The sequence below is a fragment of the Haemaphysalis longicornis genome, unplaced genomic scaffold (assembly GCF_048455015.1).
Source record: "Haemaphysalis longicornis isolate Haplotype H1 unplaced genomic scaffold, Haemaphysalis longicornis Haplotype H1 scaffold_6, whole genome shotgun sequence".
Lineage (NCBI taxonomy): Eukaryota > Metazoa > Arthropoda > Arachnida > Ixodida > Ixodidae > Haemaphysalis > Haemaphysalis longicornis.
This window is the reverse complement of record NW_027526407.1, coordinates 44999349-45026281: the sequence shown is the minus strand read 5'-3', so window position 1 is coordinate 45026281 and position 26933 is coordinate 44999349. Positions and strand designations below refer to the sequence as shown.

At 44.4% G+C, this 26933-nt stretch overlaps 1 protein-coding gene across 1 annotated transcript in view; it reads right to left on the bottom strand.

Moving 5' to 3' along the window:
- The window catches only part of LOC144141524 (venom metalloproteinase antarease-like TtrivMP_A), a 40701-nt gene that overhangs the window by 11794 nt on the left and 1974 nt on the right, over positions 1–26933 (bottom strand). Inside the window, exons 3-9 of the mRNA XM_077673070.1 lie at positions 14609–14701; positions 13000–13123; positions 12061–12197; positions 11765–11836; positions 11088–11209; positions 9960–10009; positions 6486–6594 (exon numbers count right to left, since the gene is read on the bottom strand). Coding sequence (XP_077529196.1) covers positions 6486–6594; positions 9960–10009; positions 11088–11209; positions 11765–11836; positions 12061–12197; positions 13000–13123; positions 14609–14701 — 707 coding nt within the window. The remainder of the gene's footprint in view (positions 1–6485; positions 6595–9959; positions 10010–11087; positions 11210–11764; positions 11837–12060; positions 12198–12999; positions 13124–14608; positions 14702–26933) is intronic.

The window sequence follows — 26933 nt, the reverse complement described above, 5'->3', positions numbered from 1 at the left end:
TTCCGCCGATGTTTTCTATATTGAGTTCACCTTTTTTTGGGCCGCAACGTTCATGGCTACACGAACTAGTTCACAAAACGCGCGCAGGCTGGCACTGGTGCGCTAGCGAGGTCTCGTTGGCGTGCTGTTGCCATAAGCACCGACTGCTTGCGGGCAGTGGGCACAGGCCAGAATGAACAGACGCTTGGCCTGGTGCGAACACGCTTTTTACGATACAGGCATGAGGGAGGCAAGCTCCAAATATGGGGGAAAAGCGCATGACATTTGGTCGTCTGCGGGTACGCGGAGGGCGTTCATGCACTGCGTAGGTCTCGGCTAGTGAATGCTACGACTACAAGCCGTCCTGGGAGGCTTATCTTGTGCATATTACAGCCGACAACATGGCAGAAGCGCAGTACGATGATTACTGAGATATTGAGAATGCCCACCCAACAACGCCATTGGTTATGTTTTACAGAACCGAAACCGAAACCGAAACTTGTGTGATTGCTAACCTTGGGCATCGTCCAATCACGGCGCCCCTCCTCCCAACGTCACAGCCTTAGTTGGTGCGGCCGCCGCAAACCGCGCATGGTAGTTTTTCTACTTTCGCGCTTTGTAAAATAATTACCGGTTTGTCAACCGGATAAACGATGAAAAGTGTGCGAATTTGAACCAGTCTACGCAGTGCAAGCAAAAACGGGAGCTTGACAAATTCACTTCAGTGTCCCTTTAAAGCTCACAATATGTTCGTAAAGAGACTTTTGCTTCAAATTGGGCCAGTACCACAGGCTGTTAGGCAATTCATTTCAAGGATGCGATTTTCCCGTGTCGGAAGCTGTCAATCCCTGAAAATGTGCTGCATTCGAAAGAACGAAAGAAAGAAAGGCCTAGGACACATAGGCATGAGAGTGGAGACAAACTGGAAATTTTTGTTGGCTTATTCAGACCTGATGTCATCCCGAATCCTGTGTTCAGAATACCTTGGGAATTTAGATCTGATGGTTACATTCTGCAACACTCTCCCTCAAGTGTCATAAAATTTCTCGTGAGCGCAGCCTACTGACGTATTTAGAAATCTATGGGCACGTTTTAACACGCAGTGGCGTGCCTCTATTTCATCGAGCTTAACTGGCTGGTGACGTGGTGGCGAGATAGTTCGCATGCTCAAAGCCGTTTTGAGAAAAACCTAAACATTTAATTAAAAATTGCATTATACCAGATATTCATAAGCTATGTAGTACAGAATAGAAACTTATTTGTCACTCGTAGTGCAGAAAATACTGTCTATAAGGCTTTTGCATCGTGTTCGCGCTGTGTCGGCTTCCTATCTTGCTTTACGTCACGAAGTAAGGATTCACTCAATATTCACCCTACCACACGCGGACTCTGAAGACCGCGTTCGACAGATTACTTCTCGGCGTAAACATATTAGTTGCTTGCGCTTTAGAGCTCCAGGACCACTTTATAAAGTTTATTTCTCCTACCTCGTGGTAGAGTAAGAGAAAATCGCTGCGTTGCTAATTAAAACGTTGGCTTCGGCAAAATGCCTTATCCCAAAAGTCAACATCATTGAAATAGATGTGATTTTTGAGGAGTGTTATTAATGACAGTGCTTTACATCAATATGCATGATCTACAATAGGCGACTATGATTCTCAATCCGGCAAGGAAGGCAACGACCATAATGTTCCGAAGTTCGCACATAAAATTTGCTAATTGTGCACTGTGGTAGGCATGGATGACAGTTAGGTTTTGTACAGCGCTCAAGAATGTTAAGCGTTCAAAAATATGACGTTCTCGCTTTTTGTGCACAAACTTTGCAAACTTGCTCATAAATCAACTTGCTGTGTAATGACATAAACACAGCAAAGTACAAGCTTGCCTCTCAAGCGAGGCTGAAACATTTTATAGTGGAGAGAAGAGGGAGAAAACATATTTCTTTTTATCTGTCTTAAAATAACATTTCACAGTAAACGCTAATCTTTTCTGGTAACTTCTCCGTAGCACAGGAACCTTTGACGTGGACTAGAAAGTTTTCATATGGCTGCACATACTCAACTGACTGCAAGAAAACGAAAACAAAAAATTGACAAAATGAACCTTACAGTGTTTCTCAAGGGATGAATGGATGTAATGGCGCGAACGTGTACATTCAAGAGAAGAAGTTCACTTACCAGGAAAACAGCAATTTTGAGTTATTTCTCTTCCGCACTGCAGCCCGGAGTACTATGTGCGGTTGTTTTCATTAGTTCAGTACTTATACATCTCACATGCATTCGAGCGTTTGTTGGGCTGCTATAGGAAGAGAAATAGTCTGAAAAAGCCTGGTCCGTAAACTTTTGATGGTAGCTCTACATAATATTGCACTGCAGTGATCACTCGTCACTCTATATTCACGCACGGTCACCATGGGCTGAGTACCTCATTATTCATTTAAAGCAGTTGCGGGCGGAAAATACCGTTTGGAATTTTGGTGTGCCTCAGTTGCAAAATTTGTGTCCCTGTTTGGCTGTTTTTTCGCCGCCTGCCAATTTGGGGTTGGGAAAAGGCGTACAGCGTGGCAAAATAGTGTTTTCGCCTTCGTTGCGCACCCGAGTCGGCTGGCCATGTGTTGCGGGGAGAGAGGTAGAAGAGAGGGCCGCGGCCAACGGAAGCCTGCACCCGCCGGATTTTCGGAAGACGCGCTGCCCGGGGACTGTGTGCACGGTGCTGCGCGGGGTTTCCGCGGAGAATGGAGTGTGAACTGGTGGTCCCCGGGCGGATGGTCGCGTCGTGGCGTCGGCCTTGAAGGCTGTTCTCTGCTGCCGAGCGACGACAGCGGTGAACGCCGGTCCGACGAAGATCGCTTCAAGGAGGTGAAAGTGCACGGCCGGAGTTCGCCCAAATTGCGTCGCTAATGAGCGGCGCCCCACCACATACGGCCGGCAGTTTCACACGTCACGCCGGTGAGATCATCAGCCGGACTGCAGCTAGGCTGTTCTCCCCTTCTACACTCTTCTTCGGACTTTTCCTAAGCATCTTCTCCGCCGTACTTCTTTAGGTGGACTGCACGGACTTCTGTATCTGTCTTCTTTAGTGCACAATGTTGTACGTGTTCCTCGCTGGCCTTTGTTAGGATTTGGAGGAAGCCTCCGACCACGCCTGTTGTACACCTTCCTCTGACTGTCGCATTTTTTCTTGCATTTTGTTGCGCTGGACTTTGTAGCCATAATCAGAATAAAGAAGAGGATGCTGCCGGTGCGGAAACAAAAGAATAGGAAAGAAGAGAAGGATCATCGGAAGCAATGTACATTTGTAGCAGTCTACCATAAATACAGTTATTTTTTTTTACGGCGCCTTCGCTTTCCTTTCTAACACATCTTATGGTGCCTGGAAACGCCGGAAAGAAGAAGCCGGGTCACCAAGCTGGAGGAACGAGTACCAGCCAAAGTGAAAGAGACGGCGTCGGTGTCCATAAATAGATGAGATCTCGGTAAAGATTCGAAGTATTCCTACCATCGGGCTTTTGAAGGGCACCAACGACGCGGACGGCTACATTCGGCAGAGGCACGGTGGTGCTGCCCAAGGCCGACCGACAGGATGGAAACACGATACCGCGACGACTGTGCCGTTTCAGCTTCCGCGATTTCCCTCGGTGGATCCAGGCTGTGATTCCGCGAACGGTGAGGGGAGTGCCGCAGCCTATCGCACAACGCAAAAGGCACTACCTCAACAACACGAACGAATTTTCATTCGGTCCAAAATACGGCTACAAGAACTAAAGGTAAAAAGGGCCAAAGAAAGGATAGTCGCTCGAGAACTGTGCAGCAACGCAAAAGAGACATTAGGCTTGAATCTAAAGACCCCTGTTGTGCATGTTATGTTGGAGAGATTTCTGAACGACTTACGAAAAACTGAATGCGTGCTCAGACAGTTAAATGATGAAATTGAACAGTTTATCGACACCGACAGCCTACACGAGGAATTCGCTACCTGCATTGAATATGAAGATAAGATAATTGATATTATGAGCCGATTGTACCTTCGATTAGAAGACAAGGCTGACATCAGAAAATATTGCAAAGTCATGAAGACATTGAATGAATCAGCCAACTTCAAAGAGATTTTACTAAATAGAGTATGCTACGAACCATCCTATTTTGAAAGCACCTCTGAAGAAGTTCGCTCACCAGAAACTGCGCTCTTATCACATTTCCGACCGCAAGCAAAAGGAGAAACCGCATCACCTTCGTTGGCTAGACTGGACATCCAAACTAAAGTGGCCTTGTCGTCAACGCCACTTGAAGAGTCCTCGGAGAGGCCCGGGAGCTACACAGTCTGCTAAACCCTGTAACACCTTAAGATACCCCTTACAGAAAATGTCCCAAGCATCAGAATACGAGTGCTTTAGTTGCGAAATTTGAACGGCGAGATGGGAAGCAAAGATTTGTAGTGAACGGCCACAGATTGGCCAAAGATCCAAAGAGTGTCATTGCACGTGGGGGGCGTCGCAGGTTGATGTAAAATTCTCAGGTCACTGCGGGCGTTGTTGGAAGAGCAAGGCAGCATCCCACGTGGACGGTATTAAGTGCGAATGCACTTCTTAAGCGAGCCTGAATCGTCCGCCGCCGTAGTCCGCATAGCAACAGCTGCGGGTGCGCGCGCTCCTCGTCTTCCTTAGCAACAAGGGGAGATGGGCGCGCGCTTCCTGGCCGCTGACATGGCACATACCCACTTGGGGGATTGGCCAGGAATCGGGCGTGAGAAGGGCTAATGCACCCGCTTAAAGGAGTACTGACACGAAATTTCAAAGCTGAGATCCGCTCTAGCAATCAAGTACAACGACAACACAAATAGGTGTCTGTGAATAAATGCATCTTTCTTTCTTTGTAGTTGTGTGTGTGTGTGTGTGATCTCTCTTTCGCGAATATTACCGAACCGCCCACGTGGGGGATTGGCCAGGAATCGGGCGTGAGAAGGGCTAATGCACCCGCTTAAAGGAGTACTGACACGAAATTTCAAAGCTGAGATCCACTCTAGCAATCAAGTACAACGACAACACAAATAGGTGTCTGTGAATAAATGCATCTTTCTTTCTTTGTAGTTGTGTGTGTGTGTGTGATCTCTCTTTCGCGAACATTACCGAACCGCGCAAATTCAACTCGTGCATTCGCACTTTCACATTCTTCCCCTCGGAGAAATGCGGGGAATTTTTTATTGCCAAAGCACTCAGCTCAGGAAAGAACCAAAACGCGCTAAGTAAGGGGCTGTTTTCAGGCCGCGGAAGAATTCGTATCGCAGTTCGAGACCGTACAAGATTGGCTGTGAACTTCACGCTCGATACGTCGACTGCAGCGATACTCTCGGCCACGTCCAAAAAACGGGCCCTTGTGGCAGTATTGACATCGGACCGATTCAGCGGACTTGACAGGAACGGATTTAATGAAAGTTGGGATCTGAATCTACACAGTCTATTCACTGACGGATCAATGTTCATGGGACCTGTGCAGTTACGGTACTCAGGGGAGATGGGCTAACTTCATTTTTTTTTAGGGGCCGGGAGGATGTTGCATTTTGTTGCGCTGGAGTAAGTAGCGATAATCATAGTGCAGAGAAGAACGTTACCAGGGAGCAAAAAAATGAAGAAAAAAGAAGAGAAGGATCATCGGAAGCCATGTACATTCGTAGCAGTCTAGTACCTCTGTGGTTTGTGTTCAATGTACTCTCTGTCAGTCTGTTTTCAGCTCTGACCCCAACGGGATGCGAACTGAAGTGTGTTGCTTTATCTGTATTACCCTCTGTGTCGGTCTGTTCTGTATTTCCTGTGCGTGTTGAGAAAGTAAATGGGCTTTCTTTAAACACCTATCCGCTTTCCCGACTCGTGCCTCAGGCCAGCGGCTAATCAGGCGTGGACCTATCGCCCGTTACAGGTCCGAACTACATAATCTGATTCGCACGTAGGGGGGATTTGTTTGTCGCGCTCTCCTCCTCCCGTCCAGCGCATCGGCCACTAAACCACCTTTAATTTCGCGGCAGCCTCCGCCCCCCCCCCCCCCCCAAAAAAAAAACTCATGTAAACCACAACCGAATTTCAAAATGACTATAGTCGGGAAGAAGTTAAGAACCGCAATCGCTCATGTACTGTATCACTCCGCGTAAGCGAAGAACCCTGATGTCGAGGGGCGCGTGCGTTTATAATGGACATGCTATGAATGCGTGATATCGTTTGCCTGCTATTACGCAGTTTGTTTGTGGTCGCTGCTTTAATTTATAAGCATGTTGAGTTTAAAAAATCACGAACACAGCTTGTGCCATGTTCAAAATACTCCCAGTAACGCACTACTAGCGCCGGGCGGAGTAACGTCCAGCTGCGGTGATGACGCGCAGAGGCAACTTCCGTTGCCGTCTTTAAGTTGTACCCACCCATAACCTGTACTCTGCTATACCACGTTTATTGGAGGCATAATGACTCTCTAATGAGGCAACATTACGTATAAATTATTGTGCATAACTTTAACACTTACGAATGACCCATTTCATGAGCCATAGTGTTCGTCCCGTCATAGCTGTACGGCTTGTCTTCTCCAATGGCTACCTTATCATTCTTACATATTCCACCAACGTAAGCCAGCCCTGAAACATAAGAAGTGAAAGGTTCGGGATTTAAACTTAGGGGTAGTCAGTGAACGTGTTTCTGGAAACAGAAACATGTTCCCTAATTTGTTAACTTCTAGCCAGTCACATTATTCAACAACATAATAAAAGAAATCCCGTGGACCAGCCCGCATCCCACTGGGCTAAATTTTGCAAATACCTTTTGTCGTGGAATGTTGCCGTTCGCGTTCTGCATCGTTCCTATTCCACATGGCACATTGGTTTTTTTTTAAAAAAGCACCAGCCGGAGCATTTGCTATTTCGTTTTATCTCGACAACATTACACTTTTTCAATTATTCTTAACGCAATTATAGTTTTATCAACATAAACTAATATCCTGGAATGTGGATTAGGAACCTTACCTAACAATTTTTTTTTGCAGGCCTGTGTTTTTTAACACCATGGGGCAGGACACAAATTAGAGGATTAACACAATTATCCTTTAACACAATTAAAGGATAATTTTTCTAGCGTTTAAGCGAGGAAAAGTGTTACATAAAGCTACCATCTGGTTATCAATGATTTGATCAGCGAAACTCATTCTGGAACAACACGCAACTAATCATTGGATTGCAGACTGCATGCTACATCCCTAAGATTATATTTGTTGAAAAATGAGGTAAAGTGTTGTTTCATTCGAAGATAAATCAGAGTTGATAGGTAGAGGCGCTACATGTTGTAAAATGATACCACATTTGTGTACTGAAATAGGCAGTTGACAGAGGCACATGCGGAACCGAATACCGTTTTAGGGCTACCTTTTAGAGTGAAAAGAGGCTATCTGAATTTGTTTTATTTCAGTTACCCTATACCAGATGGCAGTACATCACCTGGGAACTCAACCGTGTAACCAAAATGCGCTAAGACCCTGCCTTCTGTTAGCGCAAAAAAAAATCTAGCGAAGTTTCATTTTTTTTTTTTTTTTTTGCAACGTGAAGTACATGCATAATTGTGGCGGTGCAGGTAATTATTCATTACTGCGCCGTAATGTTAAAGCAAAGCTTTGCTACCTTCGTCCTGCGATTTCGCGGAGGATGCACAAGGTGACCTTTGACCGGAGACACATCCCCGGCGACACACCCATCGAAGCGCATCGCGTGATTTGTCAGGCCCGCTGTGGGCGCTGCACACGAGGCCACGTTTTCAGTCGTTCTGCGAAGAACGAGCAATAGTTGCCACCGCCGCTGCGGTGGAGGCAGCAGACCACCCCCGCAGCTTCCCATGCATGCGGCGCTGTGTCGGCTCCCGCCCGGCGATGGTGCGTTCGCTATGAATGATCGCCACGGTCGCCCCGGTAAACACCTCGTTCGTCCGGCCTCCTTCTGTGAGCGTTGCAGGCAACCGAACAGCTCTAAACGTGGTCGGCAATACAGCCAAATCAAAGGTTAACCACGCGAAACCAAGACTACACCAGGCTAAGCCAAGCTTTTGCTTTTCATATCCAAAGTTAACTGAGCAGAGCCGCAGCTATTTTGTTCAGATCAACAACCTCGGAAATCATTTTAGAAGAAACTTGTAATGTGTCTCCGCTTAGGCTTCTCAGCAAGAAGTAATAATGAAATATTGTGGCAAGTATAAATGATTGCTACCAGGGTGATCCCAACGAATAAACACAGACGACATCTACGCTTGTGCGCTTTTAGATGTAGGAGGGATATCGTTCTTCTGCGTTGTGTTGATTATTTATCACGAAAATGGGACCATTTTAGTATCCCGAAGCACCACATGGCCTAGCGCACAGAGCAGCGCCATCCTTCATTTGAAACATAGAGCTGACGGTGTTCATCGGGCCACGGGTGATTCGAAACGTAATTTGCATAAGCATCCGCTTTTTAATAACAGTAAGTTTTATTTGGGACACGTTTTGATACGTTTCTCTTCATATTATAGCCTTCCATTGGTTTTTGAGACCCAGCATTAGCCTTGGCCAATTTTTGTTGTTGGCTGACAGAATGTTAGCTGGGGATCAGGTCTAAGAAGAGGTGCCTTGGTGTGAAGACATCAGTTTCGAGCACAGTTGCGAGCACCGTGCAACCAGCAACGTGGGTAGAAGGGAAAAAATTTGCGACCCGGGTGCCACGGCGCGTGCTGCAATTGGGCACCCTTGTTAACTTCTCCGCCGTGGTATAATTCTATCTGAGGCCGTGATTGGGATCTTGCTGCGCCCGATTTGAGGTTCAGGTGGACGAGGACACCGTCGTAGTTTGCAATTAGCGGGGATATCTTTCTCTGGACGCTTTAGACAGAGGGAAAAACTTTTTCATTAAGAACAATTATGTTCTCGCGGGAGTGGTGCGTGCCTCCCTGGTACTCATGCGCCGTCTTGGCTACAACCTCCCCTCAACCAGCTGGAGCTGGTCGCCGAGATGGGAGCTGGACAGCAGTTCTTCCCACTACCCTGGGGGAAGGTGAGGGGGTACTGGGAATGTAGGCTTGAATATTGGTCGCTCTAGGATGATGCCTTCGAGTGTTCCTCGTTGTCTGCAATGTGTGCATTGGGCTTCAGACTGATAATGAAACAGGAAGTGCATTGGCATAAGATGTGGGATTGTGTTTTATTGGAGTTGTCTGAGTGTTGTTTCTTGCGTTTTAGTGAGCTGTGGATAGGGTAGAGAGAGTGTTCGGCGCTTGATGAGCTAGGATGATAGCGGGCGGCCAGCGCAACACAATACCGCTCGATAAGCAGTCTAATGCTCTGGCGTCACAAATTTGTGCAAAGCATCTACGCTTAGACCCAGAACTATGTATGCAATAGTGCTACTTTATCGTATAGTGATCGTCTTTGATCGCGGCTGCTAAATTCACCATCCAAGATCTCCCAGCTCCGATTGCCATCTGAGAGAGGGATACTAGAAGCAGCGGTTTCTTGTGCTGTGGCGCAAAAACATTGTCTGATCGGCACGCGAGCCGACACAGAGAGAACAAAACATCTTCGAAGGCGTGGCATGCGCAAAAATTGCATATGCACTCTTTCTTTCGGGTAGTACTCTCATTCTCGGCGACCCTGTGGTCACGCCTCTACCTTTGCGAGTTCCAGTTGTCGCGGCGCACTTTTGCGGCTTGGCGGGAGCTCTATTTTCGTTGCCGCCGTCGTAGCTTCTTAATTCCCGTTGATGATGATACTTTTTGTTGCCCGCCGAATGCGCACGGCTGACGAGCAACGCTGAAGAATGTAGAAGCTTCAGGCGACTAAAAATTACTCATTGGGCATAGTAGTGCTACTGCGTTATTAAACAGGCTCAGCTTTTTAGTTTGTGGTGAAATGGCTGTCATAACATGCAATGAGCACCGGATGTTCCGATACTTCCACTTTGTTTCATGTTTTAAGTAACTTTGTCCTCACCTGTAACACTCCGCTCCGCTCTACCACGAGTTTGTGTGACAAAATCTCGGCTGCAACAAACAAAATGTTGATGTTATTTGCGACATATTTTGAAATAAATTAACGCTCGCAGCCCCATTTTTTATTTTACTGGTGTAAATTTGAGTATATATGTTTATATGATTAGTTTCGGGGTGCACTTTTGCCTTCAACAGAAATTCACGCTCAAATGAAACTGCAGCAACCATCAATGTTCCTAATATTTTGTTGCATACCGAAACTTGCTTTTCAATAAATGTGGCCTAGGATAGAAGAAACATGCCGTGAAGCAACAAATTCTTACTTTTGCTCCAGCAAAGATGACCATAAACCTTCTCACTTCCTATGAAAGCATTGTACAAAACGTTGAATACCCATTTAGCAGTACCCTGTCATCATACTGAATAAAACGACGATGACGTAATATAATCAAAGCTGAGTAAGAAGAAACAGCGACAGCTCGAGACCCTTATAGCATTGTGCGCGTGACAAGACGATGAAGATATTTCTTTGAATTTTTAAGTACGTCGTTCTCACGTTGCTTGCACAATATAGACAGCAGTGTCTCTATATTAGCCTTGTAGACATGAAATATTTAGTGAGAATTTGACCCACCATCCTTGTGCTCGAGCGTGCTCCTTCTCACGTTCCTGTAAATAAGCCTCCTAAAGTGCTTTAGGCTTGTTATTTCAGAATGTCTGCACGTATATCTGGAGGCTACGAAAGCAAATGTCTTGATATGCACGCTTCCATGAAGCATGCATATTCGTGCAAGTTCATCAAAACACTGATTGATTTACATTTTTAAAGAATTTTTTTGGAATCTAACAATCGAGGAGATTTGTTTGGTCTATAAGCATGCACTCCAGCATTCCAGCGGGGTTCTAAAAAAAGTTTCGTATTTTATACATTTGGTACAGCTTCTTTTATTGCGTATCCATTTTTTATAGATGGCTTTGATTTTGCATCGTCATTTATTCTACTAAAGAAGATATTGACAATACTTATATATATTCTTGGTAAAAATACTAGAAACTAGGAGTTAATTGCACCTGATAAAATACGAGCGCGTTTTCAAAGACGTCTTGCATGATCACAAAATGCACTTACCTGGTAAGCAGGAAGACAAGGTCACATAAGGAAAAATCACTCTCCTTCACAAGGTTTTTCACGTTTTTTAATGTCTGCTGTACGTCGACACCATGGTAGGCATGTCCAAGCAAGCGATCATCCTGGATATGTGGAACACAGTTTTTCACTGGTTCGGTAAGTTTGACTGTCGCAAGCGTCAGAGAACCGACATAAGGGTGGCGGTAAATAACTAAACTGTGAAACGTTCAGAAGTTTGTTACTGTTGATTTTGTCCTATTCATATTAAAACTCCTTGCGTTAAATACTTTGAGGCCGGTACACGGGACGCCCGGATTCTTATCACATCAAAAATATCAAAAATAAATAGATGAATGCAAGTTCAAAATTCGTTGTACTCAGCGTAAGTACGATACGACTGCGTTATTTTTAAATATTCGGCTATACTGTTGGCCTCTAATACTAAAAGAACTAACGCAGTTTTGTGCTGTTTACGTTGTTTACCACAAAATGAAAATGAGTAATGTAATTACCTTGTAGGTATTTGTCAGGAGGTAACTACTGAAATACTTCTGGTTGTTTTAATTGGTGAAATTCTCCAGCGGCCCAGCCACAATGAATATAGGAAAATATTAAGTAGGCAAGCAAGCAACGTCGTCTGGATTGTAAATAACATCACTACAGAGAGAGTGTCTTACCTCAGCTGAGAGGACACTGTTAAGCTGAAACCGTATTCCAGGATTCATCATGTCAACGTATCGAAGATTTACCTGATGGAGAATGAAACAGTAGAACACTCGATGTGCCTTTGCTAATAAATGCAAAGAAAGGCCTCAAAATTGAAGCAATCAAGGTAACAGAAAAGTTTTGTGAAATCAGGATTGCGGATCGAGAGTAATAATTGGTCTAAGCTGATAAATTGACTTCATTTGTGAGGAGCTGTGCATCAAAACATAAAGTGCGAAATATTGACATGAAATGAAAATAAACTTACCGCGTTGAGCATTATTGCAAGATATACAATAAGTTGTTCTCTGGTGTAGAACGACCTGCTGTATTCTCTGGTTGTAATAACGCAAAGCTCGACCGCGAATGTACCTTCTCTTCTCCCCGTGTGCGCTGGGGGCATATCTGTAGAAAATGTACAATAATCAGCTTTTTGTATTCCCTGTACCAGAACGCTTTTTCCGTTTCATTTCGCTTCAGTTTAATTTAGACAGACGACGTGAGGGGTGGAGAGGCAAAAGACAGATTTAGTCTGCCCGACCGAGGCATTCTTCCCGTACATGCAATGTTGCACTGCAATGGTGGGAAATTAAAAAAGAGGCAAAACATGAAAACGTGCTAAACAAATTATACCAAAGAAGGACAAAATATACTCATTTTTTTCAAGCCACATATCAACAGACCCAACCGAACGGGCAACGCATAAAAGAACTAACTACACACAGTCACGCTTAAGAATTCAAGAAAGAAAGTAATTCCTAATTTTTTCAGTTAACACGTGGCGTGGCATATATTATTGAAATATTTGCGATTTGTTCAGGTTTAACTTCTGCGCTCTGGAAAGTAGCTTATATGAGCAACCAAATTCGACCTTGAGTTAAGCATTGCTCAAATAAGGGCATGGTAAATTCGAAGAAATTCTAGCAACTTGCCTGACGTTGTCCGTGGGTAAAATATACTTCATAGCGTTCTGAATAAAATTGCGACTGAAGCCAAGTAGGCTTTCTTAAGCGGCAATAAATACCCTAATCCTGAAATATATATTTTGGATAAAAATTTCAGTGGCCATCTATTTGTACTTCCGTGTGTTTTAGTTTTTATTTGTTCTCCAAGTACGTTAACAGCGTTAATTTATTGAAGTGCTTGTAATATTATGGTTGTTTTTGAAGTAAAATTACTGACACTCAAACCGGTCAAAAAGTCTTACATAATGTCAGGGGTCTGTCCATTCGTTCTGTGACTTTGAACACCTTATGGAGCATTGTCCCTTCGGTGGAGCGTGCTGCCGCTGTGATTGGTTCGATCCTCAGCTCATGGTTAAGAATTCCTCTCTGAAAGTAGTAAAGAGTTTGCAAGAAATTTCTGTTTCTTCGCGAAATGTGGACACTTTTATACATATGTGCGGCTTGAGGGTACGATCCGTAATTGAGAACATGCACCAGAATATGCTCAAAATGCTTTTTCTAATAACGCCTTTCCTGTGGTAATTACCGATGAATACTTCAAATTTCCTCGGTTCAAAAAGCTTGGTAGGTATTCCTACCTATGTTGTATTCTGTGTCAGTGCAAAAGCGGTACTGAAGAAGTGCGCACAGAAACCTCAGCCTAACAATCTAACTTTGATTCTTTTATGGGAAAGCAACAAAATATTACGTTATACCATTGGTAACAAAACGATCGCTGGCATTTGCGAACGAAACGCAATTTTGTGTACCTAACGATAACAAGGATTCCTAACACGTTCCACGGATGCGACATTTTAGCTTACATTGATCGCTGAAATGAATAACCTCCCCGTGAATCACGTTAACGCTCAGTTAGGCTGCGTTATTTAAGTACCGGCTTGCTACTACACATAAGTAAATACCCTACCGACCCCATAGATAACAATACTTCATTCGGCAGTAAAGATACCCCATTCCACAAAACGCATAACCGGAAGACCAGAAGAGGTAAGCTGTTTTACGTGTCCTTACAAGGCTACAGCGTCGCTGACTTCCGCAAAAACAGCTTTGCGTAATGAAAAGTGAAGATCAGTAGCAGCACAAGAAAATCCGCTAAATTTAGCTAGCATTCTGCTCGGATTCGAGCGTTCTTAAGCTTTCTTTCGGAGACAACAACGTCTACTTTGCATAGAGAAGCGATATTTTTGTAAAGAATGATTAAACTGAAAATGCGAGCACGATGCGAGAGCGAAGTCCCGTGTATTCTCTATTCTGTGCCGCTGTCTTTTCGGCGCATTTTTTACCTTAAACGGCGAGGGGCTTCGCGTTCTTTCAAGCACCTGCAAAGTGCCGTAATTTTGCGTGTTTTGAATCCTAAGAAGAGTGTTAATGTATTACGTTCGACGATGGTATAGGAATATCCAAGGTGCTAGGATTGCAGTTTTCACATCCGTTGATTTTACAGTAAGCAATTTTGGGAGGCTTTCTCTGTGTATTCACAACAAAACTAGTTGTCTCATTTAATTGGAGGGGAAGATCACCCCTTTGTCGTAAACCTCACCCGTTTTTTGTGAATAATCGCTCCCGGTAAGCCTCGGGTGCCACTCGTATAGCCTTATTTCTCCGCGCGAGTCTACGTCAGCCACCTCTAACTGGCCACCATTGCCATCTTGAACCTAACTCCTGCACATCATGCTTGTGTATTGGCATTTAAAAGGCTTCCCAGGAAGCGAGGTGTGGTAAATATATCTCTCGAAGTTGCGGCTATTCCAAGACGACATTATTCAAATCGCTCACATTTTCTTTTTCCAATACCTGCGTTATGCGATTCACTCAGTCTTCAGCCTTAAGTGATTTTGGAGGGACACTTACCACTTCCAGTCCACCATCTCTCCGATTCACGACAACCGATGATTGGTGGGCACTATCATGGTACAAGTTTTCTTCAAGTAGCCGACCATTTAGCTGCGAAATAATACAAGAACATTTTGACACTTCACAAGTATTAAACAAGCACTGGTATAATGAACTCGAATGGTTTTCAAAAACTTTCCCAGCCCTAGAGGCTGGTGTGTTTTAAAAATTGTATAGCTTTGGTAGAACACCCTTTGAAATGGCTGAATGGTAGCTCAACTCTCACAGAAACAGCTCAGTTATTAATGCAAAACGTTCTTAGGCACTCACAGAGTGCCTAAGAGTGCCGACGATTATATATTCTTTGAATGTTTCCTTTATGAAGGGTGCTTTATTTTTTGGCTTTCGTCTAATTTATTCGTGATATGCCTATTTTTACGTGTGGTCTTGGGCATACCTAAAATGAGCACCCATACTAAAACTAGCCACTTTCATCAACAAAACTAGAAAACTTCGGGTGGCTATATTTTTGAAACATAGTGGGTTTGTGCCTTCCATACTTTCTAGCCTGAAGAAGGGGTCCCTAACCATGCGGGGACCGGGCAGGATGCTGGGAGCTGTAAATCAGACTAAGGCGATCATACCCGGTAATACGGTGCTACAAAACTCATTTCATGGCAAATTGTCATACGGGGTCAGGCTACAGGCATATGGTTTCATACACCAGTACATAGCAAACATTTTGGCCCTGCAATCTTCCACTGCTATCGATGGATTGGTCCTCAGTGGCTTGCGAAAGGTTTTGTATGTTGAATCTTACAACCAAATGCGTTTCCGTCGTGGTCCTGCGGCGTTTCGCAAAAATTTCTGGAAAATGTGTTTTCCTTTGGCACTAACATCGCACGCGCGCTAGCGTTGTCGCTTAAACAGGATCAGTTTGATAACTAAAGTTTCCAGTCGGGAAAATAGGGATTTTCAATTCATGTGCAGCTTTCCCGCTCATGACAGTCCTTTGAACAGTCATTACTCTTTCGTTATTTAGCGAAACACAAACTCTTTTTGCACAGCTAATATTGGGGTGAAAACTTGATTTGTGCACTGTTTCAAGTCTTGCACGTTGCGCGACTAAGTTCCAGAGCCAGGGAAACTATCCCATACAAATGCTGGGGGAATAAGATTTGACAGCGAATTACACAACAAATATTCAGAATCCTGGAAAGTCCTTTCAGAGGTTCCATCGGCATGTTGACTTCTTGCTTTATACCAAATATCACTTTCCCATAGTGGGTTTGCTAGCTTCCTGAGAGGTCGGAATTTTGAGCAAGAAAGCTGCGTATGCATTGCTGAAAGAACGAGCCTACAAAAAAATGGCGCTGAAAGTAGAACACAAGCAACGATGTTTTAGAGGTGGGCCGTATGTTGTATGCGAAACACGATCCCGGTCGTCAATTCTTAAACGACGACACTTATCGCCTGAGGCCTTTGACTGGATTCTTTTGAACAATACTTTTGTATTTGTTAATAGTAAAAAATACTAACACCGGAATTAAGCTAAGTCCATGTTCATAGCTAAAACTTTTGCGCAGAAACAACGAGGACTAAACGGAGACACGAAGACCAGCGCAGACTAACAACTGAAATTTTATTCATCACTCAACACATATATACCCTCTTTGACATCACCCGTGCATGCTCAAATGTGTACGCATCTCGTCCTACACACAAACACAAGAAAAACACACTGTAACATTTGCATTATCTCATGTCATCTAACAACTTAATTTCCTTATCCGACCGGGCTACTGACGGTTTACTTATGCACTTTCCCTTTAATTTCGACATCTGCCAGGCTTCCACTATCTCTCTTGTAGTCCTGTCTTGTTGGTGGAACTGCGTCGTCGCTAGGTCAAACAACGGCTCGCACTTCTTTGTTGTGCACTGCGCACTGTGCGCAGCCAGATGCGTGTATGGCCGACCTTTGAGGCTGGACGTGTGTTCCCTGAGCCTTACATTTACGCATCTGCTCGTTTGCCCAACGTACTGGTTCCCACATGTGAATGGAACAAAAAAGTCTACAAGATTCCGTTCACATGTGGGAACCAGTACGTTGGGCAAACGACCACATCCGCAAATGTAAGCCTCAGGGAACACATGTCCAGCCTTAAAGGTCGGCCATACACGCATCTCGCTGCGCACAGTGCGCAGTGCACAACAAAGAAGTGCGAGCCGTTGTCTGACCTAGCGACGACGGAGTTCCACCACCAAGACAGGATTACAAGAGAGATAGTGGAAGCATGGCAGAGGTTGAAATTAGAGGGAAAGTGCATAAGTAAACCGTCAGTAGCCCTGTTGGATAAGGAAATTAAGTTGTTAGATGACATGAGATAATGCAAATGTTAGTGTGTTTTTCTTGTGATTGTGTGTATGATGAGATGCGTACACATTTGAGCATGCGCGGGTAATGTCAAAGAGGGTATATATGTGTTGAGGGATGAATAAAATTTCAGTTGTTAGTCTGCGCTGGTCTTCGTGTCTCCGTTTAGTCCCCGTTTTTTGTGCGCAAAAGTTACAGCGATGAACTGTCACCAACTAGCCCGCCTTTCAGTGTTATTGAACTTTATTTCTAGTTTTTCGGGCTCAGTTTCTATGTACTCTCAAGTGGACGTGACAAACCCTGCTGTGCTCGTTCCCTTGATGGCTGTGTGCGAGTGCAAGGCGCGCATCTATGGGTGGCACATCAGGCACAAGACATGCGCGGATGAAATTCAGTTTTCGGCTGGGTGGCTTCCGGTTTCGGTTTGCGATTGCCGTAGGATGTGCGCTATCCTCAGATCGGAGAGCTGGAGACGGACCTGGTATCTCAAGGATTGTTTGCGTGTGGCCTGTTCATCGGACGTAGGAGGCAGGACAAACTGGAAGGCTTATCGTGACTGGTGTGACTCTCCAGTTAACCTCACCGAAGTGATGCGGCGCCAGGTATGGACTTTGTTGCCGAAGAAGGAAAAAAGCCTGCGCGGAGCCAGGGAAGTTGCTAATTCTTGTCAACACACGTTTGGACGAAGAGCAGCAACGAGTACTTAGATTGGGCCCAAAGTTCTGCACCGAACCGACACTGCAGACACCGGAGAGGCTGGCGCTGGCACGGGACATCTCCAGGAACGTGAGTGAAGAGAAAAAAAAATTTTTGTTTTAAGGACTGTGTTGACGTTGTAGCCAGTGCTAAACGCCGAGGTAGAAAGCAGGCAGATATTGGATCATTAGCTCGGTATTTGCATTCAAAGGATTTTCGAGTCATGAAATCGGACAAAGAAAATTATCTGATCGTGATGCCGGATAGTATGTATTATGAAAGGGCTCTGAACGTGATGGACAAATGCTTTAAAGAAGTGGCAATAAGGCCTCAGGAAGCAAAGAAACGTGCACTAGAATTGTTAGAAAAGTGCAATTTAGACAATTTGGCTTCGCAAGTGAAAAAAGAAAACGGACAAACACTCTAGGTGTTTTATGCGGCGAAGACACATAAACCCGAGGTTCCGTTCAGAGCAATCGTTTCGGAACACAACTCCTGGCAGTTTATGCTCTCGTGACTCGTCCTTCCTTCAAAAGATGCTCGCGAAGTTGAACGGGAAGGACCCATTTTTGGTGTCAAACTCGGGAGAAGTTGTGCAATATGTGTCTGGTCCTAAGGAAGGGAAGTACATGAGGTTTAGTGTCGACATACAAGACCCGTACTATTCTTTGCGGCAGGATGGAATACTGGAGAGTGTGAGAGCATGTATTGAAGAAGAGAATGATGAAGTCTCATTTGTTAACAAGTGTGGGATGTCTGTGAACGCTTTTCTAGAAGTGCGTAGCCTGTATCTTGACAGCACGTACGTGTTGTTCAAAAACAAGGTGTACATCCAAAAACAAGGAGTGTGCATAGGATAGAAATTGGCCCCGGTGTTGAGTGCAGTGTTTTTGAGCAAGGTGGACAGACTTGTGAAAGCAGAGTTAGAGGGAAGGGTGCTCAGAATCTTCAGATATGTTGACGATTATTTGGTACTAGGCAATTACACCGAAATAGAAACGTTCAGTGCCCAGGTAGTTGACATATTCACCTTAAGAGGGGGAGGGCTAAACTTCACATATGAGATGCCAAAAGAAAAATCGTTACAATTCCTGGATGTATAGTTCACCTTTAAAGAACACCACTTGTGCTGGCAGTATTCACCATGCACGGAGAAACCACTCTTAGAGTACACGTCTGGCCACTCAAGGATAGTTAAGAATGGGATAGTAATGGGGTGTATGTAATCCGTTCTCGACAAAACCTGCAAATACAAAATGGAAGAAGCGTTTGGTGCGCAGAAGCACCGTCTTGAAAAGGCAGGGTACCCAATGGCGATGTTGCTAACAGTTAGCGAAAGGCTACTAAAACGAGTAAAAATGGATGGTAAGCAGAAGGAAAAAAGAGCCGAAAACAAGGACAAGAGCATGTTAGTACTTCCTTATGTGCACGGTTTGTCTCAAAGGCTCAAAAAAGCCGCTGCCAGGTACAACGTAAATGTGGTTTTTTGTGCCAAAAACAAAGTGGTACGCGTGTGCCCGGCGGTTAACAGACTGTACAAAGAAAGGGCTAGCAGCAAGACTACTAAATGTACTACGCGTCACACGTACAAATTTTTGGATTTGAAGAAAAAACGTTGTGTACAAGATTCCGTTCACATGTGGGAACCAGTACGTTGGGCAAACGAGCAGATGCGTAAATGTAAGGCTCGGGGAACACATGTCCAGCCATAAAGGTCGGCGATACACGCATCTGGCTGCGCACAGCGCGCATTGCACAACAAAGAAGTGTGAGCGTTGTTTGACCTAGCAACGACGCAGTTCCACCACCAAGACAGGACTACAAGAGAGATAGTGGAAGCCTGGCAGATGTCGAAATTAAAGAGAAAGTGCATAAGTAAACCGTCAGTAGCCCTGTCGAATAAGGAAATTAGGTTTTTAGATGACATGAGATAATGCAAATGTTACAGTGTGTTTTTCTTGTGGTTGTGTGTATCACGAGATGCGTACACATTGGAGCATGCGCGGGTGATGTCAAAGAGGGTATATATGTTTTGAGTTGCTAGTCTGCGCTGCTCTTCGTGTCTCCGTTTAGTGCTGGTTTTTTGTGCGCAAAAGTTGTAGCTATGAACTGTCACCAACTAGCCCACCTTTCAGTGTTAATATAAGTCCGTGTTTTATCGTATTTGGGAGCAAAGAAAAAATGGGCTGCACACGTGTGTTGTTTGTCTAGACACGCTTTGTTATTTCGGACACCCCTCTTTTAACAAACTTTATTGTGCACAACGTAATTTGAAAACAATGGATTGCCTAATATATTTTTTGGCGGAAATTGCAATTTCAGCAACCACAGAAAAGTTTCTCGCCAAAACGAATCGGATCCACGTCTCCCCACTTATTGCCTCAAAGCATATGCACTCTGGGAGTTCGCGTTGATAATAACGCCAGGTTACTCAACAGCTATTGCTGTGTCAATTTCCATGGCTGCTGGAAGAATTTGTATTTCAAATAAAATGATGTATTGGTTAAATTCCCTAAATGTAGAGGTTTCTTGTATAACTTTGTTAGACAACGATTTCAAAACCTACTCTTTGGCTGTTTCTGCCACGTGGTCGAACGCCTTGACATAAAATTGGAGAGCGTGGCTTATTCTTGAAGAAACAAAAAAAAAACCGGCAAGCCCGCACTGCGCGTCTTATTATTTATGGGGAATACAGAAGGCTTTCGTGGGACACAATGGAGGTCACTCAAGCTAAGCTTGTGGACAAAAAGAAAAGAGCTCAATTTTTCGCTCTTCTTTGTCAACTTACGCATCAGTAGCCATCACGATTGGGGCGGACGTGTCGTAGAAGGCAGCAGTAGTCTCAGGTCTCTACAATCTCAGGACCTCATTTTTATGGAAGCAGCATAAAAGGTTGCCCAAGAAATTTCACAAAAGCAAAATCACAACTATGTTTACCTATATCGGCACCTCCTGTCACTCCTGTTCTCATGTATCTTCATGGCGGGCCTCCCTTCCCGGTAATTTTATGCAAACAGCTGCGTCAGTGCATCCCCGATGGGGTGAAACGGACAGCTAGGATATCTGGCATAAAGATCCGAATTCGGCTGATGGTGGTCATATGATCTTATATTCACACGTACGATCTCTCGCACTTCGAATGTTTCTTGGTCCGTATATAGGTATCGATCCATCAAAACGCTGTAGATATAAGCACACCTAAAACGTTGATTTAAGGCAGCTGTCTGCCTATGCGACTCTGCAGTGAGAAATAACAAAAAAGTGGCCGTAACAAATTTATATTTGTGCTCGCGCACACTTGCCTTGGGAGCTTAAAATAGAATGGCGTCAGTACGTGTTTAGAGTATATATATGTATATATATATATATATGTATATGTATGTATATATATGTATGTATGTATATATATGTATATATGTGTATATATATATATATATATATATATATATATATATCTATATATATGTATATATGTATATGTATGTATATATGTATATGTATGTATATATGTATATGTATGTATATATATGTATATATGTATATGTATGTATATATGTATATATATATATATATATATATATATCTATATATATCAAAGTTGCAGTCCTTATTGCCAGTGCTGTTTGGCGTTTTAACAGTGTTTTATAGCGCCGAATGAGGTATGATTGCATTTTTTTTGCAGGAATAAATAATTGAAAATTCAAGTCGAGAAAAAATGCGCCGTTTTTTCCGGAAGCGGAAATCGAACCCACAACCTCCGCATAACGCGTGCGGTGCTCTACCATTGAGCTAGTTCCGCGGCGACTCCCCTCTCGACTATACGGCGGGGTTTTGTATTTACGACTGCTCAGAGCGCAGTCAACTAGCGCCACCCCTCGACCACCGCGGGAAGACGTAGAACGTCTTTTCCCAGCGGCCGCACGTAAGACGTGGTCGGAAGTCGGGGATAGCCAAAGGCATTTCAGACTGCTGAAGCCAGAACCCTCGTAATGCATTTTGTAGAACAGAGACGTACGGGACGGGGGATTCCGTAAGGACACATATCAAAGTTGCAGTCCTTATTGCCAGTGCTGTGGGTTCGATTCCCGCTTCCGGAAAAAACGGCGCATTTTTTCTCGACTTGAATTTTCAATTATTTATTCCTGCAAAAAAAATGCAATCATACCTCATTCGGCACTTTATAACACCGTTAAAACGCCAAACAGCACTGGCAATAAGGACTGCAACTTTGATATGTGTCCTTACGGAATCCCTCGTCCCGTACGTCTCTGTTCTACAAAATGCATTACGAGGGTTCTGGCTTCAGCAGTCTGAAATGCCTTTGGCTATCCCCGACTTCCGACCACGTCTTACGTGCGGCCGCTGGGAAAAGACGTTCTACGTCTTCCCGCGGTGGTCGAGGGGCGGCGCTAGTTGACTGAGCTCTGAGCAGTCGTAAATACAAAACCCCGCCGTATAGTCGAGAGGGGAGTCGCCGCGGAACTAGCTCAATGGTAGAGCACCGCACGCGTTATGCGGAGGTTGTGGGTTCGATACCCGCTTCCGGAAAAAACGGCGCATTTTTTCTCGACTTGAATTTTCAATTATTTATTGCTGCAAAAAAATGCAATCATACCTCATTCGGCACTATAAAACACTGTTAAAACGCCAAACAGCACTGGCAATAAGGACTGCAACTTTGATATGTGTCCTTACAGAATCCCTCGTCCCGTACGTCTCTGTTCTACAATATATATATATATATATATATATATATATATATATATATATATATATATATATATAATGTATTAGTTATTGGTGCAGGACAGTCAAATAAACATATGCCATTACCTAAGTATAAAATTTCAGTGCTCTGAAAACATACTTGGAGCCTGCCGAATATTCCGCGCCTGTTAAATTAGCCTAAACCTTAAGTCCTGTCTCGAGAAATAAATTTAGCTTATAGAATCGTCACCAGAACAATAGCGTGTCCAGTGACCCTGCTGTATTGGACAATGTTGAGTTATATTCTCCGGACTAACCATTGGCTGCATCGTTCAACTTTGCCTTACGCTTAGGTTTGTGACTTTGTGGCACAAGAATGTCTGCAAGAATTCAAGCTACCCCAAATCTGAAATAACAAGTGATCGAGTGGCCCCACAGCAAGTATGTTAAGCAAAATTAGAAAACAGGCGTGCGCTTCATATTGCCTTTAACAGGCTGTTACAAAACCACACGCCAATCGAACACCTAGTGGAAGATGGAGGCTCTGTTTTTATTTAATCGGCCTTTTCAAATTTAACTTGTTTAAAGGGCACGTATTGGATGTGTACATTTGTCCAATTATTTTCATTCACTGCTGGCTAGTTTACCCGCGGATTTAACTATGAGCGGTATTTTAAATCATGCCTGTTTCTCGCGTCCTGTGTTCTGCAGGTGTGTTGGTCAGGTATGACGGCACAGTTTTCATTGACCGCAGGCTACCACGTTTAACCTTTATAATCAGGGTGTGAATAAATGCAAATTCTTTATTACAGTAAAAGGGGGCAATCAAATCCTTGAAGTGTAATATATTAAAACCACATTGCAAGCCAACGTAACGTCACTACAGTATTTTGTGTGGCAGCTGAGGATGGCACATGGTGTTTTGTTTCTGCATGCGTGTACTGATAAATATAGGTCTACTTCTGTTAAGCAGAGAGCGGGGTGGGTCGTGGGATCAATGCGTGTTAACTACATTTCAGTAGAAATTTAGGAAGAAGAAATAAGCGTGCACAGGACATGTACCCCGAAGGAAAATAATAACAGGTCATTAAGGTTAACCGTGCGTATCCCAAAAAAGGCAAGAATGGGATGTAGTCAGAGACAATAACTTTACAAATACACTTCAGTGTCCGCTTAGTTGTATCCCTCAGCGTCGTTCTTTATGTCCGTGCTTTATAGTTGTCGCTGCTGTCAAGTCCTCGCGTCGAGGATGACAGCACGGCGGAAAGAGTACCCCAAGGTGTGAAATATTTGTAAGAGTGGAGGTAAAAAAGTGTTTTAGGTTTAACACTTCTAAACCTAGTTATCCCGTGAAAAAGCAAAGGCTTTCTTACCGTGTTTTGTGAACGCTAGTCTTTTCATGGGATTCCGCACCCTGCGTCCAACTATCTCTATTGAATATTGAATTTATTCTTTCGCTCGAGCTGGAGGGCATGCATCAACCTCCCAGCCGGCGAGAAATCAATGGCGAGACCGAGGATCCAAGCTCTGGCAAAGCTGCTTACAAAGCAGCGCTTCGATGTGTGCGCATCGTGCGTTACTTTTGTCTTTGTTATTAAGTGCAGAGCACTTAATGGGCTCGCTTACGGTCGATGCGACTGCCGGAATCAGGCGGCGCAGCGAGGTAACGGACCCAAGTAGAGCCTTGTGTACCATCGTCAGGGAGTGAAGCTAAGGCTTCGAAAACCACGTGGTTTAAATAGTCGTAACCGTTCGAAGCTCGTGAACCGCTTGTGCTTCACTGCAGGTACATGTCAGGCTACAGGTACATGTCAGGCAAAATCTGTGTGTATAACCGGCCGCCCCGCGTTCATTTAGTTAGGAACGCTCGTTGGGTTGGTTTTTACGATAGTAAGCGAAAAAAGCGGTTGCGCCGGAAAAAAATGGCGTGTTCGAAATGCCGCATAAAGGCTCCAGCCACTCCAGAAAGAAATTACGTGTTCGAAATGACGCAGACAGGCTCCAGCCGTGCTACAAAAAAAAACCACGTGTTCGAAATGACGCAAACAGCTTCAGCATACAAAATTAAAGCAAGCACAACAAGAACAGTACTCCCGCTGGCGTATTTGCAGGCAGGGGGGCCGCGAGAACTACGAAGGCGGGAAATTTGAAATGCATTGGGTTGCAGCCTTCAGCGGATAACTGCGCTGCAGCCCATTATGGCAAGTCATTGCTGTGCACTTCCGACAGCTTTCACATTGAGTGGAGTGGCTTTAATATTTATAAACCCAGTCAGCGCAAAGTTTTCATGTATCAGTGATAAAATCATCGCCTGGTCACGTGTTTGGCTAGCCCTGAACTGCACGGACAAACAGCCCAGCCCCTGCTGGGAGATAAAGCGATGCCGACGCTGCTGTTTCACACTCTCCTGGCCACGTGGCACCTCTCCAAGGAACCTCCGAGCAAGCCAAACGATAAAAACGGCGCAGCTTGCAGTCAGGCTGCAGAAAGTCCTTGCGAGGTGATGAGCGGTTTTGGAAAATGTGGCCTGGTGGAGCTTTGGCTCTAATGTACCGCCATTCGGCCCCTTGCTAGAACTCTTGCCTATGCGTAAGCAGCGTAACCGATGTCGGTACACATAGGCAGGATATAATATCGCAATCAAATTGCCATAAAAAGTTCGTCGCGTAATGTTAATGGCAAAGTTAATGCTTACGAATTAAAGTGTTTGTCTGCACACTTTGATCCTAGCGTGCATTTCAAACATATGCTTTGTATAATGCATACAGAGAGAGAATGCTCTTGATTGAAAACGCAGAGAGTTTTGCCGGCATTTGCAATCACCTACAGGCTCCTCTGCTAGAGGTCGGGGACATAATTTCACACTGAGCGGAGTTCAACTAAGCATAGTTAGTTCGCATTTAAGCCTGTAAAGATGTGCTTACGCGTACTCCGAGCTTTCTTTTACTTGATAACCCTACGCGTACCTCATGTTTGTTTCGCACACTCTTTATTAGCGCGGTGCATTCTCACAACAAATATCACACAAGTGTCTGTCTGTGAGATATTCCTGCTCTTTTAATTCATAGATTAACGTTCTTTCGAACGCGTATCTTTGACCATTGGAGGGGGTTAGGTGTTAGGGTCAACGGCGCATTAACCCCAACGGAACTTTGTTAGTTTCTCGGACTTCATTTTACATGGATAAAATATAGCGCGCGTATATCACATGCAGCAATTTAACAGACAACGGTGAAGCTTGCCGGGGACGTGTGCTTAGAGCTGATGAACAATGGGAACGACCCCTACTCGTTAGCGATGAGGAACGGGCAGAAACACCCCCGTAGCGCATCAACAAGCTTCGGAACACCGTCTGTTCCTTGCATGCAGCGGCGGCTTGGACGCCTGCTTTAGCACTGCTCAAAGCACTTAGATGTCATGCGTCTAAAGCATCCTAAACAAACTCCTAAACAGATTAACACATAAGGCAGATCATCATGTACCACATGCACAACAGACGCCGAGAGGCAAAGCGAAGGAATAAATGCAAGCTTAGCAAATGCGTTTACTGCCTTTGATAAACGCATTTACTAGTGTGTGAAAATGAAGAATTTTTAATTTTTATTCTCATAAAAATAACTGATTACTACGCTGTTGTAGTCATCCACAGCGAAATGTTTCCAACAAACGACCTGCTGAACCGTAACTTACTCAAGACTGCAGATTTCCCCACCCGTAACCATGGTGGAGACGCGTCGTCTACCATTGCAGGGTACTGGTGCGAACAAGGCTCGCACTTTGGGATTTTAACCTAGGCAACCACGTTAAGGAGACACTAGGTACATGTGTGTTTATGCTTTCCCAATCCCTTCTGTTGTATCATTACAACTCCGTATTTCCAATATTGCGACTAAAAACGGGCGCCTACAGCAGTTTTCAAGCGGCGCATTGCAACGAGAAAAACAACCGGAGTCGTAAGTTTCGGGGCCACACTTGCCGGCAGATGGCGATTACAACCTTGTAATCACAAATAGTATGACCTCCGTTTCCTCTTCAAAATTACGACATAAAGTGACCTGCGAAGAACGGCCGCGATCGACAGGGCCCTCGGGCCAACCCGGACCATTACACAATCGTTCAGTGTCATTTTTGCATTTACTTCAGCTCTTGATATTCAACCATCAGTAAGCTAAAACAGAAGAAATGCACGAATCTCAAATAAACACGTTTTCTGTGTCATTTTTTTGACAATAGTTCGCCAAGGTACAATTTGTGGCGTTTGAAAGGAGCGGCCGAGAAAATCCTTAGGTCGTGACTCGTACTCGTGGATTGTAGCACTCCCAGTTCCGAAATTCCCAAAACGTTTTGAGAAATATAGGTGTGGCATTTCGAACCCTTTAGTGGAAGCGATTCTTCCAATTATACAAAATTTTCGCGAAAACTGGTAACCGTGTTCTGGTAGCAGGAAAAATTCATTTCAACTTCTTCTGATATGTTAACTTCCTTAGAAATTTAGTTTGTATTTGCGGATTCCTCTGTTGAATGGTACAAATGCACAAAATATAGAACTCCCCACAGCGCATATCA